At 39.1% G+C, this 15,381-nt stretch overlaps 2 protein-coding genes across 5 annotated transcripts in view; one reads left to right on the plus strand and one right to left on the minus strand.

The window, feature by feature from the left end:
* Window positions 1-7,974, minus strand: part of sbf2 (SET binding factor 2) — a 110,349-nt gene extending 102,375 nt beyond the window's left edge. For 2 of the 4 annotated variants that reach the window (XM_078248231.1, XM_078248213.1), the window contains exon 1: window positions 7,792-7,974. In XM_078248231.1, the coding sequence (XP_078104357.1) occupies window positions 7,792-7,959 (168 nt within the window). In that variant the 5' untranslated portion in view covers window positions 7,960-7,974. The remainder of the gene's footprint in view (window positions 1-7,791) is intronic. The other 2 variants (XM_078248240.1, XM_078248222.1) reach the window with 1 other exon arrangement.
* A 3,321-nt stretch (window positions 7,975-11,295) lies between these two features.
* Window positions 11,296-13,636, plus strand: adma (adrenomedullin a). The gene is made up of 4 exons (XM_078257498.1): window positions 11,296-11,411; window positions 11,987-12,089; window positions 12,232-12,357; window positions 12,543-13,636. The coding sequence occupies exons 2-4, from the start codon at window positions 11,995-11,997 to the stop codon at window positions 12,838-12,840; spliced, it is 519 nt and encodes a 172-aa protein (XP_078113624.1). The 5' UTR covers window positions 11,296-11,411; window positions 11,987-11,994; the 3' UTR covers window positions 12,841-13,636.
* Window positions 13,637-15,381: the final 1,745 nt, after the last annotated feature.

A 15,381-nucleotide genomic window follows, 5' to 3' on the forward strand; every position in this document is an offset into this window, starting at 1 on the left:
TCAGCAAACACTTGGATGCGATTCATTTTACAGCCCCTGGTTACATCTGTGGACTTACTTATGTTATTCCTATTCAGACTAGTCCGAGTTCAAAACAATGTCTGTGTTCAACACATCCAGGCTGAGTTCATTTTAGTTCAACTCTATCAGTTTTAAAGATATAGATATTGCAGTCATTAAGTCTCATCAGATTAAGGAAATGGTTTCAGAGACAGGGATGACCTAATGTTTTACAGTATTTTTTTTCCCCAAATTGTATTCCAGCAACCTACTCCACCTGTCACATTGTATTTCCTCTTAAAATATTATGACTACAATGTTTCCTGACATGAACTTTAGCATAATTTGATTAACCACAGAAATCACAAAGCTCTGATAGTGTGACACGTATCAACAGACTGAGAGTAGTGGAATTGTAGCCAGTGGAGTTTCCCTACATATCAGTTTTATACTCTACAAAAGAGAGGAAGGAACTCCTCCATTGTGGTCAGGATGCCTCTCACCACAAAGTCTGAATCCAAAAAGGAGAAGCTGCCAAATGTGGAGTTCTAAAGCAAACAATCAATGGAGGCAGAAAATCCAAGATGTAAAATAAAAACAAAACAATTCCCTCAGTAACATTAACGTGACACATTTGTTGACCACAAGCAGCCTGGTGCTGGAACAATACAAGGGCTGACATTTGACACTAACGGCTGACTGAAGCATGAGATGAAGGATGAGAGCCGTTTTTCCTGATAAATCCCTTTAAGTCATGTCAGGGTCAAAAAGACAGATGTGAAAATGTGAAGGTGGAAGTGAATCTTTTTCAACAGAAAACCTCTGGATAATTTCAATACCGGCGTAGTCATGCAGAGGCTGTTATGTGATAATCAGCCTACTGCAGTATTGGCAACAGGCATATATATATATTATGCATATGAAGACAGAGCAAATGGAATGCAGGATTTAATTACCCAAGTAAAACCAATTACTCACAAATAGTTTCACCTCTTTGCTTTTAAAATCATAGATTGTTTTTCTATACTGTAATTTCATAGTATATAGTAATAATGGTAGATATTTATGTAGAAGTGTGGAATCCTGAGGTAATCTCTGTACTTTAAGATCATCTTATAAACTATCAATTGCCAGCAACTTTGACCCCAAACAAAATCACTAGACAGGTTCACTTCACTAACCCTGAATTATCACCTTTAAAATGTTTAATCTCTTCATGGTTCATAACATAACATACAGTAAGACAGCTATGGAGAGTAGCACTGAGTGGGAGGATTTGAGCCAGATGACATGCAGCTGGGTCATTCTGTGTCAAATCAGACAAAATCCAGGAAAACAGTCGTTGCACCCTCTTAGATTTTGATCATCAAGTGTGATGCTACCCTTAATGTCAGTCTTTTCACACTTTCTTTTCCAAATCTAGGGCATGCCGTACAAACTTGTAATGGTTCAGTCATATTGACACGTTTGTCTTCCACCCTACAAAGTTTGGGCTGCCTATGAACAATACCTTTCATTATATTGATGTCCAAATATTGCTTCCCAAATAATGTGATTTTCAGGCTGTAAAACTGAAGTAATTTCAAGGGCTGAAAATATGAAGACATAGGATTTGAACAGAAATATTTTACAGGCCTTGGTTTTGGGACACATTGTTCATACAGACAAGGTTTGAACAAAATCTGAGACAGTGCAACAACAACCTGTAATTCCATTTTAAGACTCTGACAGTGCACAGGCACCTGCCGGATAAATAGCCTATATTAATTTAAAAAAATATATATATTTCATTGCCAAGACATATACATTTATCTAGTGGAATAGAGCATATTGCATAAGGCCATCCTCAACCTTACAGTATGCTACTTGTACGACACTCCATCTGACACGATTTCTGTTCAGCAATAAACGATTGTTTATTTTAGCACTGGGCTAAAGTTTGCAGGTTTTAATTTGTGGGTAGTTAACGTTACAGTTACTGTGATGGCTATGTTCACTGCATATTCCACAAATGAAGGTGCCATAACGGACATGCAGTACTAATGTAAGGTATTTTATTGTGTAACCTCTCTGTTGAGGCTTAAAAGGAAGTTACAGTGAACATAGAGCTTTTATTGTGATGTGAAAAATGGAAGTGGATAAAGTGTTGTATTTTCTGACGTTTGACATTGTTGGGGTTGAATGAAGTGAGACGTGCAGTGCCGAGTGACACCGTCTTGTTTCTGGCATTGGAAGCCCGTGTCTTTATTTTACAGGCAAAACCTGAGTCTAGACAGTATAAGAAACCCTCGATTACACTAACATTACATTATCACACCAAGTACTCTCAGTCACTTAGCCTGCTAATTCCTAGCTAACAGTTACTAGCGTAAACAAATAGGTTCTAACGTGTACAGTAAGCTACTTGAGTTGACTTACTTGAAAAGTGTATGTCTTACCCTTCATGTGACTCAAGAGCGCAGACCCGCCCATTGTGAAAAGCTGCATGTATTTTTTGCAGACTTTACAAGAGGCAACTCGTGGGGTTTGTCCCCGTTTAATCCATAATTTGTATTTTTCATCTTCCAGCCAACGTTCATTGAAACGACAACCTGCCAGCGATATTATGAATCCCACTATGGCCACGCCAAGACCCGCCCTACGAAGCAGCTCGATTGGTTGGGGTGAGGCATTTTACCTTGAGTGGTTAAGGTTAGGATAGCTGATTGGTCAGGGGATAGGACCTGTACAGGGGGCGGAGTCACATATGGAAACTAAACTAACTAACTAACTAGACTGGCAGATCGCAGTCACACATGCACAAGCGAGCAGGTTTCATTTTAAGCTCTCCAACATTTTATTTCTCCATTTAATAAACGAACTATTCAGTCAGATAGGTATTTGTTGTGAAAGAAATACAGTTACAAATTCAAGCATTTTCAAGGATTTCAAGCACCCATACGAACCCTGGATAAAACAAACTCTAATGATTTAGAAATCCAGCCACAACACACGGCAGCAATTCAAGATCTGGCATCTACAACAATAAATCAACATCTCCAGCTGTTGGAAGGGCCAGTCTCTAAAGGCAGTGTATGCAAAATAAACAATATTTACTTCATGGCATTATTTAGCCAAATGTAGTACTTACTAAGTTGACAGATGGTGTTTAGCCATCACCTTAGCATAAATAAACAGCTGTCAAATATAATCTTGGATGATTATCAGGCGTTATTGCTTCTTGATACAGGTCCCAGGCAACTTCCTAAACAACATTCTGATCTTGTGAACACTTTCTGGCTTATAAATCAAGTTTAAGTTATGAGAAATGTGTGATTTTATTAAAACGGAACAAATTAAAAAGCATATCCTGGAATTTCTGGTAAAAAAAAAAGGTGAAAACCCCCAGATTTCATTTATGTTGCAATGTGAAAATGCTGCAAGAAAAAGCACAACATTTCATGCAGTCAGTAAGATGCAGCTGTGCAGGCATTCCCTGAGATGAGGAGACCATTGTTAAGCTCCAAAGTTTAAAGCCAATAAATGTGTGATCATGAGTCAAACACAGCACTTCAGGCTAATCAAAAGGATCCGGTAAATGAAACTCTGAACCTCAACTGGCGCAGACCAACACAAGCTTGAAAACCACTTTAACGTCAAGAATAAAAGGCAAAAATAGTCTAATGACAGAGTTATTGTAAGCGTACAAGTCTAGGGAAACGACGACACACAAATCACAGAAACACCAACGCTATTTTCATAGTATTATCAACCCAATGCAATAAGTAAGCAAAAATAGCAGACAGAATTATGAACCTCTCAGAGGTTCAACTTTAAATTATGATTTTGTCGTTTAAGAAAAGGGTGTGTTTTGCCAAAGAACTTTCCTTGTGGTTGTGCCAAGAGAGCCAGCACATAAACAAAGACTCTTTGAGAAGTTGTCAGAAAGTCAATTCATGAAGGTTTCGGAGGATAAAACCTAGCATTGAGTCATTCTTGGTAGAACTATTACTAACCCTGCATGATAAATCATTCATCATAAATCATCAATCTCAATTCACCCCTTTTCACGATTTAATTTTTAAATGACTTAATTATGTAAAGACATGTTCAAGGAGTTCAGATAGAGTCTGTATCAGGTCCATATTTAGTTCAATGTGTTATATGTCACTATTTTTGGTAGTCTACTGTACTTAAATGGCCAGTATGTACTTTATTTTCTGTATTCATTGAAGCCTCTACGTTTACAGGCTTGTGGTGATGCGCAATGTGCTATAGGTGCCAAAAAAAATCTATGTTTGGTACTGCCAATGTGTTTTGTTTTGTCATGGTTCATGTGTGCAATAAACATTACACTTCATGAGAAAAAAATTGTAGCAGAGAATCGTGATATCAATTCTAAGCAAAAAAATCGTGATTCATATTTTTCGCCGAATCGTGCAGGCCTAACTATTACAATAATGCTTGAAAGGCATTAATGCATTTAATCTGATGAAGACATTACTTGCATGTCTACAGATACACATCTTATGACAAAGCCCATAGCCAAAATACAGCTGCAGATGGAAGTACTATTTCTTTACTATTTTGCAGAATTGTGCTAAGTTACATAAGCCGTTCCCCAGTCCAGATCAGAAAATCCAGACCATAAAGTCACACAGGGTAGAGACTGGCCATCGTGTCCAAAAGCAATTTGATTCAATAAAGAGTGAAGATATCCATCCCAAAAACTGTTTGAGAAAAGCAGCTGGGCAAATTCCTCTTTTTCACTTGGCAAATTACAATTTATGGCGAACAGCACGCCAGACAGTATATAACCCCTTGCCAATAAAAAGGAACAGCATCCTACTGCAAAAGGAAATACAGAATACAATGTAGGTTCAATACAGACTGCATCCATCTAAACCAGCGTTTTCACATTCCAACAATATTCATAAAAATAATTCCAAGGTTTGTGGCTCAAGACATTGCCCCCCAGGGAAGCAGACACTTGTCAGATATCTCTATTCGCGGCCTTTTTTTGAGATTGTTGCAGCCCAAAATGCCTGATTTTGTGGGAGCTTTTGTAAAGAATTGTGATAAAAGTTGCAATGTCTTTTGTATTTGATTTTTGTATTAGTTCTTTAAAAATAAAAAGGAAACTTGTTTTGGGGAGAATAAAACTACTCTGGGCTGAGATTTCCTAGTAACCTTACCAAAAAGGTTCAGGATGCTGCAAATGTTGGTATAATATGAAAATGGCTGGTGGATTTAAGACAAAAAAGAATAATTTATTGAATGAATCAAATTTGAACATATGTGTCAGTGGCTTGTTGATCTTGACATCGTTAGTTAATTTCCTAACCTGGCCTGGGACACACATTCATACGGTTTGATAAAGTACTTATTGGACTTTAACTTATCATTGCACTTACAATAACGAGCGTAGCTGTCCTCAATTTAGGTCATCCTGTACATCTCGTCTCCGGTTTTTCCTGCATCCAACGTGTGTGTTTATGTGTGTGCGCGCATCAGTTGCGGGGGGAAGCGAGCAGCCCCGCCCGCTGCAGAGATCAGACAGGATTGAAACAGCAGCAGCTTTCAGCGACTTTATAGTGAAAAAACGTTACAGCGTACATTTATGTTAAAATGTTTACAGGTTGGCAGGACGGTCTGAAATGTTTTGCACGGTCTTTCGCTGTACGTTTTGTTGGTAAATGTGAGATGTTCCAGTCACACACGTCTCGTCTTCATATCAGAAACAAGGAAATGAATTTGGCGACGTGCGTGTTACGTCAACCCGTTCTCACTCCCGCTTGGTCAGTGGCTCTAAGCGTCACTGGTGATTGGTTAAAATTGCGAGTCGCACCAAATTCATGGTGATTGGTTGAATACGCGTGAATTGTTGCGATCGCGACATCGTGAAATCCTGGAGGATCTGGCGGACATCCAAAAATCCTGTCTCACGTATGCTATTATGTCATGTCCCGTGTCACTTCCCACGTGTGTTTTTGTGACAAAAAACATAGTTCGGAGACTAGACTTGAGGATTCCTTCTGGTGAAAAATCTGGTAGTGTGTGTGAGCCCATGTTGCCAGGTCAGTCAGGTATTGTGGAAACAAGACAAACAGACAGCAAGTTGTGTGGTGTGAATAGTACAGCGGGAGTGGCAACTTTGAAAGTCTTGTAGTGGGAACTTAGCTTAAGTCAACTTCACTGACTCACTTCACTTCACAAAAAATAAGTCATTTTATTTTCCTCTGCATTTCAAATCTAAGTCATTTTCATTTTACAGTTCTGAGAAAATCACTCCCATTTACAAACAAGGGATTTTCTGCAGAGCTCTAACCCACACCAACAACTGATACGCTACATTATACTCAGCAAAACATCATAAAGGCAGACATTCAATAAGGAGTGGTGTCCTCCAGACTTACATGTGGATGAGACATAAGCCTGCCACAGCGCCCTAATCAACCGTAATCTGAGATGGCAGACTTGTATTGCTTGCTCTCTCCATTATCAACTTCATCACCATACTCAGTAGCGGCCAGCGGAGAATAAACTAAACTACTGGTCCCTGTGTCTTCTTGAGACTGTCTGAATGTGAATCCTTTATCTGGTGATGCCAGGAACATTTTGTCCATGGAGCACAAAGAAAATACATTTGTCAGTTGGGGCTGGGATGCACAGAGCTGATGAAAGACACTGGTTACCTATTGTATATAGCAAGTTATCGTGATTAAGAGGATTCAGATGTTCTGGCTCCTATTTGACACACATGGTGTTGGATGGACGCCACTGAAGAGGATAGGATCTTTAATTTGTTCCCTTATGGCAGATTAAGTTAATATTTTTTACTTTCTCCAGGCTCCTCACTATGCAACGGTTATTACTGGAACCTCACCCGCAAGGTTTTAAGTATTTACAAAGTGCCATTAATCATTTTGGAATGTGGAAAATTTGAAATGTGAGGGCTCAACATCTGTGCAATGAAAAAGGGGTTTTATCTACATATCTATTTATGATTAGAAATGTGTGCAAAGTTGTTCCTTGGATGAAGAGAATGTGAGGCTGGACCTGAGGCATAACATGTGAGAGAAGGCATAGGGAGCTCAGTGCAGAACAGTGGAGAGGAAGGAGAGGGAGAAGAGGGAAGAGAATCTGGCTGAGCACAAGGACTGCCTTTCCTCGCAGCTGTACGCCCATCGTGAAAAAGTTGAGCACACTTCCGGCAAAAACAAATATAATACTACAAATCATTCACAGGTGCGACTGCAGCGGGTAAAAATAGACCCCAAACAGAGCGTGCAGGATAGGGTAGCAACAAGACCACCGCTTACAAAACAAAAATGCAAAACATGGATGTAAACACTGGCTACCGGACCTCGCTTGTGTCAGCAAAACAAATAGGATCGAGGAGTCGTAATATTTAGTTTTAAATGATCGTTTGTGAGAATTATTCAGCGAGTGTGTCCCATTAGTTGGCAGTGAAACCAGCCCGCAGACCTGGAGCACGATGTGACAGATTTTGAATCCATGAAAACTTTCGATTGATCCAATTTAAACATTGCAATCTGCCGTGTGTAAACATCCACTGGTGACTTTCCATCAGATGTGTGCTTTGTCTGTAAACATGCCCGCCGGCTGATATTCACTATCTGGCCGGGTTATAGGAAGAAAAAACGTGTTTCCAGTCTCGCCTAATAGCTGTGTGGCTAAGCTAAGCGCAAAGCTATCTAGCATCAACATCATCACACACCGACTGACGGCCTGGACACAAACCTCAGCCCCGCGTTTCAATCTGCGAGCCGCCCCGCCGCCAAAACTTACCGGCTTTCTCCTGATCGTATCCCACGACAATAAAATAGTCAGCAAATCTAGCCATGTCTGCTGCCTTTCCCAAGATATACCAACACAATTCAGCATTTTTCCTGCTTCCAAAGCACAGCCATGTTTGACAGGAGTGTCACTGCGCTTGCGTGTAGGAGCGGGAGACATCCATGGGCGTGGGCCCTTAAGTTTACAAATACAGCACTGTGTCCCAACATGGGCTCTTTTTGGATCTAAAGCAGGGGGTCCCTACCTTTTTTACACCAGGCACAAACACCACGCCAAACTAAAACTGTATTTTACTGTAACTGAGGGAAATATATTGATATCAATAGTGGGAAACGTGTAATCATAACAATGATTACCGCCTGGTTAATGCAATAGAAAGGGAAATTACAACATGTCTTGATTTGCTGGAAACTCCCTGGGACCTAAAACTCCAATTAGAAAAAAGCTGCTTCAGAGTATTGTCAAGGATGACTGTAAAAAATACGGAAAAGGTAGATAACTGTAAGAAATAACATGGAAAAGCAACTTTGAAAGAGTAATGTCGAATATTTGCCTCAGTGTTGTATTCAGCAGGTTAAATAATAATACGCTACTTCACCATAATCTTTTTCAGTATGATCAGTTTGATTTATCATAAGGATTTAGGGCCAGGGACACTTCAGTATGGAGATTTTCTTCCTCAACTTTAACTGCAAATCAACCATTAGTCAAGTATGCCACCAGTACAACAAAACAACAAATTATACTAAAATACACAACTAAAAAAATCCTCTTAATATGACAAAGCTGCTCCAATTGCAACATAATAATAATCCGATTTTTTTCCCCGATGGACTTGTGTGCTCTTTATGTACCCAATAATATATTCATAATGTTTCACATCATTTTGTGGTGAGTGCTACAAAAGAATAAAATATTATTGGTGCTGTCACAGACAATACTTCTTGTTTTAAGTTGCTCTAATAAGATGAACATGCTTGTGATTTGACATAATGTGAGGGGCAGGATTAATCAAGCGATAAGTGCAAAATATAGAATATTTATGAAAACAGGAAAAGCTGTCACAGGGAATAGCACATGACAACCAGTACTAATTCCACAGTCACTGTCAACAATAGCAGGAACATTGCAAGCAATTGCCACTGCATTTTCTCTCACTCTTCGTCTCTCTTATCAACCTCTTTCTAATTTGTTGTTTTGTTTGTCTCTCTTTTCCCCCCCTTTCTTTCCCACTCACCACGTTTTGGTTGGCTAGTAAAAGGAAGATGAAGGCAGAAATGGTCAAATAGTTGAACCAGATCCAAAACATGAAAAAAATGCAGACCATGTGGTTGCATATAGTGTTTATAATAACACAAGAATGATGGGAAAAGTGACCGGGTTGGGTCAGTGGTAGAGCAGGTGCACATATACTGAGAGGTTTATGCCTCGACGCAGAGGTCCAGGGTTCAAATCTGACCTGTGACAATTTCCTGCATGTCTTCCCCCTCTTTCACCTAGCTGTCCTGTCAAAAGTTAAAGGTGGAAAAGCCCCAAAAAATAATCTTTAAAAAAAGAATGATGGGAAAGTAGGGTGACAAACATGTCTAGGCTCATCGTGACATTAAAATGATTATGAATCATCTGTCAAATGTGTAGCTTGAGCTTGACACCCTTTTTTTCCCCTGGAATTAGTTGCTCAATTTTACTGCCCCACATACCTGCTGAAGAAAAAATCCATCCTATGACAGTAACTACATGGATGACAAGTTAATATTTCTATAAAAGGAGCCAAATAGCAACAGCAGAATGTTGTCATGATTGCACAATCTCCTGTTGTAAACTAAGGGGATTACTTATCTGCCGGAGGCAATTATCATTACAAAGTGCTTACAAAACATTTGCTGGTTTACAGCACATGTGTTTGACATTTATGTTTTCTTTGAGTTGGGTCGCATGAGATATAAATACACTCAGGAAGGTTCTGAGTGTATAAAAACAATAAGATATGAATTATAGGATGCTGAAATGCTAGAGTGGAATGTCGAGTGTTTGTAAAATTATGTTGAAAAAATCCAAGGGACTGGTTTTCCCCTTCATCGAAACTGAAACAAAAATCTAAACTGAAAGCATTACTTAGACCCACTTTGCAAAACTAATTTTTAACATACCTCATGAAAATTTCGGCAGTGGAATTTCTACACTGATAAAACCAAATGGTGTTTCTCTGGTCTTTACAACATTTCATACACCGACTGTAAGGGCGTATGGTTTCAATCTTTTTGGCATCACATACTCAGTGTTTCTGAGGTATAGATGAGCTCTTCATAACAAAATGCTCATCTCAGACACAGACATAGATCTACACTAGCTGTCAGCAAGATAAAGACTGCGATAAACAAAAAATTGTAACCTACTTAAAGTGTTATATGTGATATTTTCTGTGTATGTGTCTCCCTAGGGGCTTATTATCCACATCTGCCCCATGAACCCGACTCGGTGGCTCTCCCATTATCATCTAATATATTCTTGTGTATGCATTCCTAAGGCAAAAAGTGAAGTCATATTATTTATAATGCATTACAGTAACAAATCTGCAGAACTATTTAAAACAAATGTCTAAGGCAATATTGTTCATACGTCATAGCTTGTTGTTCAAGTTCATTTTCTGACTCAAGATTTATTTTTAGATAAATTGTAAAATTCCAGTTCGCATTTATCCAAATATCAAAATAAATGGCATGGTAAGTCCGGAGTCAGATACTGTATTTGCTTTGTACAAACAAATACATTGAGTGTATTGTGTTTACAGTTGGGCATACTTACTATGTTTAATCAGTTACTCAATGCTGCCCTTCACAAAGCTCAAATTCATCATCCAGTGTACTTTCATAGCTGACATGAAACTTCACTATGGGGAGTGCCCTGAAAAGCAGACTGTGAAAACATTCCTTAACATTGATTTTCTAAAATTAGCCAATTGGACTGAAAGTAACATTAACAAAAACTATAACTAACTGACCTTAAAGTTCAAAAATAACAAGATGAATGTTTAAACCTTTTCTTTTGTGATTACTTAGATTTCTAATACCCCCGCTATAGAAAGCAGAGTCAGCTGAGATGAACACATTGTACACTTACTGGACAGTAAGTGTACATGGGACTTACATAACTGATGACCATTGATTTGTTGCCATCATATACACATATTGAAATAAAACATACATTTTATGAGAATTGTTGATGCATCATTTATACTGAGCTGTAAAAAGCTAATTTTGTTTTCTCATTTGAACAGTAGCTGGCAGCACTGCACTTATTCTAAAACTATTTTAATTTTAGATTATAATTCTTGACCTCTTTACTGTGTTGCGTTGTACTACGTGAACAGCAGCACTGCAGAAGTGTACTGGATGGGGTGGGGAAAAGGATGAGACTGTGTGTGTCAGTCAATGAGCCCCTCCCACCTCCTGTATAAAGGCTCCCAGTCTGGTGTGTAGGAGCTATTAGCAGAGTGACACAGCTGCCTTACAGAACCAGTGGCAATTTCAAGAAACCTGTGGAGTACTCTTTTTACAGCTGACTCTACAAGAAGAGCTTTCTCATCCGACTACAATATCATAGAATTACAGGTATGTGCACTTTCTTTTAAAGAAGATATTGCTGTGATTTGCTCTGCTACAAGCTGATGGCTCTATCCTTGCTTTTAGGTCAGGGCACAAATGTAGAGACAAGGACAGGTTATCTGTCTGGTTATATAAGCAGTTCAGCTCTTAATGTGTGCGTCTACAAAGGTGTAAAGCATCTGACAGAGGCAGTACATCATATATCGTTTATTAGTTGCAATTGATTTTGCTTTGTTTTTTAATGAGGTCAGTTGAACAGCACTTTAGTTTAACTTTTGAGCTGAGCCTATTTTGGACCCCTCATTGGTAGACTGTCCTTTGCGTTATTGGCCAGGGGCCCAAAGCATGGTTGGAGGTTTACTTAACCGAGCAAAATTTGACCTTAGCTTAACTTTTTAAATAAATGAATGATAAGTGCAAATAACTTGGCTTTTGGACTCTTGTGTAAACATGTACCAGTGTGGCACTTGTGGGAATACTGTATATGAGTTTTACATGCATTGAGGGACAATAGGAAATTCATTAAGTTAAATTGATAGCATAAATCCGTAACTAACAAATGTTTTCTCTACTCTCCACAGGAGTCAAAATGCAATTGATCATCCAGTCCTTCCTCTCTTGCTGTCTGCTGGCGACAGTAGCACACTGTGTGGAACTTGAAGTGAATCCAGAGTTGAAAAAAAGGTGAGTTAACTGACAAGAACTTAATCAATAATCAAAATGTTTTCATCTGATATAAGATCTGACAGTGTGTCAAGTCTGTGACAGCTGTGCACTGAATTATCTACCCAAGACTAATGGACTTCTTTTTTTCCTCCTCTCGCAGGCTAAGCATATGGCTAGGGAGCAGACTGAGACGGGATCTTGACAGTGCATCAGTAGGGAAGACAGCAGAGTCTGAGTACTTTGTCAGACCAGAAGATATCAGGGATACTTTGCTGCCACATTCCAGGTAAGACAGTAACCATGCAATCCTAAAAGCCAACTTTGGCTATTATATCATTTTTAGACATCTAAATGCATTCTGCTTGTCCTAGAAAAGGAATAGAAAATGTTAGCTGAGAATAATAAGCCATTAACAACTCAGGAGTGAACGGCATAGATTAATGCCCTCTTCTCTCTCCTTGTGTCCTCCAGCACTGACCTCAATGTCCGAACCAAGAGGTCTAAAAACTCAGCCAACCAGTCAAGAAGATCAGGTTGTCTGCTGGGCACCTGCTCAGTGCACGACCTCGCGCACCGCCTGCACGAGCTCAAAAAGAACAACGAAATTGCCCCTATTCACAAGATTAGTCCGCAGGGATACGGCCGGAGGCGTCGGTCACTTCCAGCGCACAGAGTCACACTGAGGCTAGAGCAGGGCAGGCTGAGGCCCGTGTGGAGCATAAATGACTCACAAGTTCACAAGCTCGAGGCTCTCCTCAGACGGACATGAGCGGGACTTCGCAAGAGGAGTTGGGAACAAAAGCGAGGGAGTTAGCGTCCTCTCTCTGTCCTAAAATTCTTGAAATGCCTCAGACTTCTGCCAAGTATTTCCCAGCACATTTTTTCAAGGCATGAGAACTGAGTCAGAGCAAGACTCACTGCACTGAGTTTCTCCAAAGGCTGAGCCTTGCAGCTCAGCGATGCAGAGCGTGCAAACAACTGCAGCTGGCATACAGACACTGGATGGCACAGCTGGGAGTGAACTACAGGTGCTGCTCTCTGCTTGGCAGGGGGAAATGAAGAGTGCTAATACCTGGAAAAGTGGACACATCCTTTAGCTTAAAGAGGGAACTCTCTTCTAACATTCTGGGACCTTACACATTTCTTTTTCAAGGCCAGGACATTGATAAGTGCCATCCTCTAAGGATTTTACCACCATGCTCCAAACTTTCAGTACTTGTCTGCACTTTTATATTTGGACTTAAAGTTGAATGAATCATCAGGAAAAGACATCCTCATCACAATGCCAAACAGGAAGATAGGCTACAGAGCTCTGAAGCTCTCAGTTTATATCAAGTTTTGGACACTGTATAAGGGAAAATGCCTTAGATTCTGTGAGATATGTGCCAGTCCACAATGGATTGAAATATACTTGAAATTGTTTGTACAAAAACATGTGCAATCTATATTTGTTTTTATTGCAGGTATGTGTATATATGAATTCCTTTATTTAAATATTATATAGAGGTTACATTAAAGTACGTATGCAGATAGAACTATTTTTGTACAGGAAGAAATATATATATATATATATATATATATATATATATATATATATATATATATATATATATATATATATATATATGGGCATTGTAGCTATTTTTCATTATTCTTTTGCAAACTGTGGTAATAGGATGTGTTTTTTATATGTATATTTTATATTTGTAAATGTGTTCTATTTTATTTGTCTCAAAGCAATAACATTGTTATTCAATAAACATTTTGCATTCAAAATCTAGACCTTGTCCAGACCTCCTTTGCTTTTGTAAATTGAAAGTGACATTCTATTGTCTGGAGTGCACTGCTACAGCAAGACACAGAGCACCTGGTCTCTGTTAAGTGATTTCAGGGTCTCATTAAAGCCTCCCCTCCTCTTACCACATTCCCCTAGTTATGACCCCCCCCACACCTAGAAAAAAGACAGGGTGCCAGGCGCATTCCTGCTTGGTTCAGCTCATATTTGTTGGTTCACCCTACACCACAGAGCAGCCCTTAAGCCATCAGAGGAGGCTGAGGCTTTAGCTCCATCTGTATTCAATGGTAGATAGTTGGGACATGAGAAGGTCGATGCGGGGGGTTCCGGTTTTACATTCCTTTGAGAGCATCACAAAAACTGCTCCAAGAAAGCACTGATCGTGACCTTCACATTCAAACAGAACCCCCCCGAGACTCAACGGCACTAAAAGGCTGCAGACCTCTTTACTTGACACATTCTTTAACATTTTTTTTTTTAAATTCAAACACCACCTAAGACACACACACACACACACACACACACACACACACACACACACACACACACACACACACACACACACACACACACACACACACACATATAGATTTCTCTTTTGGCTGTATTCGCTTTCTCTCTTTTTATACAGACTCGTCCCACAATGCAAAGGGTATAACTGTCAACATGTGCACTTGCCACTTTGGAAATGTAGTAGTGGAGAAAATGTGGGGTGAACACAGCAGAGTGATGGACCAGGAGGACCCACTGAGGATAGTCCAGACTTGGCATCTTATTCTCTAGCTTTGCTCTTTCCCCATTGTAGAAATTTACAGTTTAATTTAAACTTCACATATCATGTATACCGATTTACTACAATAGATCAAATCAGGAATTCACTGAATGGTATAAAGTCAAACTAACTGGATACTTAAGAGTAAGTTAGTTATTGCCACTTGTTTGCTGTCCCCTGTACTCATTATTAGCGTGACTATCAACTCTTCCCGTAAGCACCAACTGGCTATTTTTAACAATTCTTAATAAAAACATACAGATGTAATTGACTTTTCTAGGAAATATAAAACAAAAGCAGAAACCATCATTCAGTCACATGTGTATCTTTCAACATGTGACTGAATGAAATCTTGATGACTTTGAACCCACAGCTCTAGCTTATTAAAAGCACGATCATTAGTAATTAGAAATATGTTGGCTGGAGACGGTTTCTGCTTTTGTTTTATATTTCCTAGAAAATCCAATTATGGCTGTTCAAAACTTTGTAGTGTGATTTGGAGCAGGTTATATAGAAAACATACATTATATAGGTATAGACACAAAATGAGGGTTAAAACTGTAATTCTATGTTCTCTATTGCCATCTAGTGAGATTAGATGGGTAAAACTGCAACATTTGTATATTCATTTGTCTTAAGGATGATTTATTCAATTAGATCACACAGCTGAATTCTAACAACGTTTTTTTTTTTTAAATAAGAAGCTGGAACAGCGATAGGTGAGAAATGTGATTCCTTGAATT

This window comes from Sander vitreus, chromosome 1, assembly GCF_031162955.1.
Source record: "Sander vitreus isolate 19-12246 chromosome 1, sanVit1, whole genome shotgun sequence".
NCBI lineage: Eukaryota > Metazoa > Chordata > Actinopteri > Perciformes > Percidae > Sander > Sander vitreus.

Coding starts and splice junctions, on each gene's coding strand:
- adma (XM_078257498.1), top strand. CDS start 11,995: ATGCAATTGATCATCCAGTCCTTCCTCTCTTGCTGTCTGCTGGCGACA. Junction 12,090..12,231: donor AATCCAGAGTTGAAAAAAAG/GTGAGTTAACTG, acceptor CTCCTCTCGCAG/GCTAAGCATATGGCTAGGGA. Junction 12,358..12,542: donor ACTTTGCTGCCACATTCCAG/GTAAGACAGTAA, acceptor TGTGTCCTCCAG/CACTGACCTCAATGTCCGAA.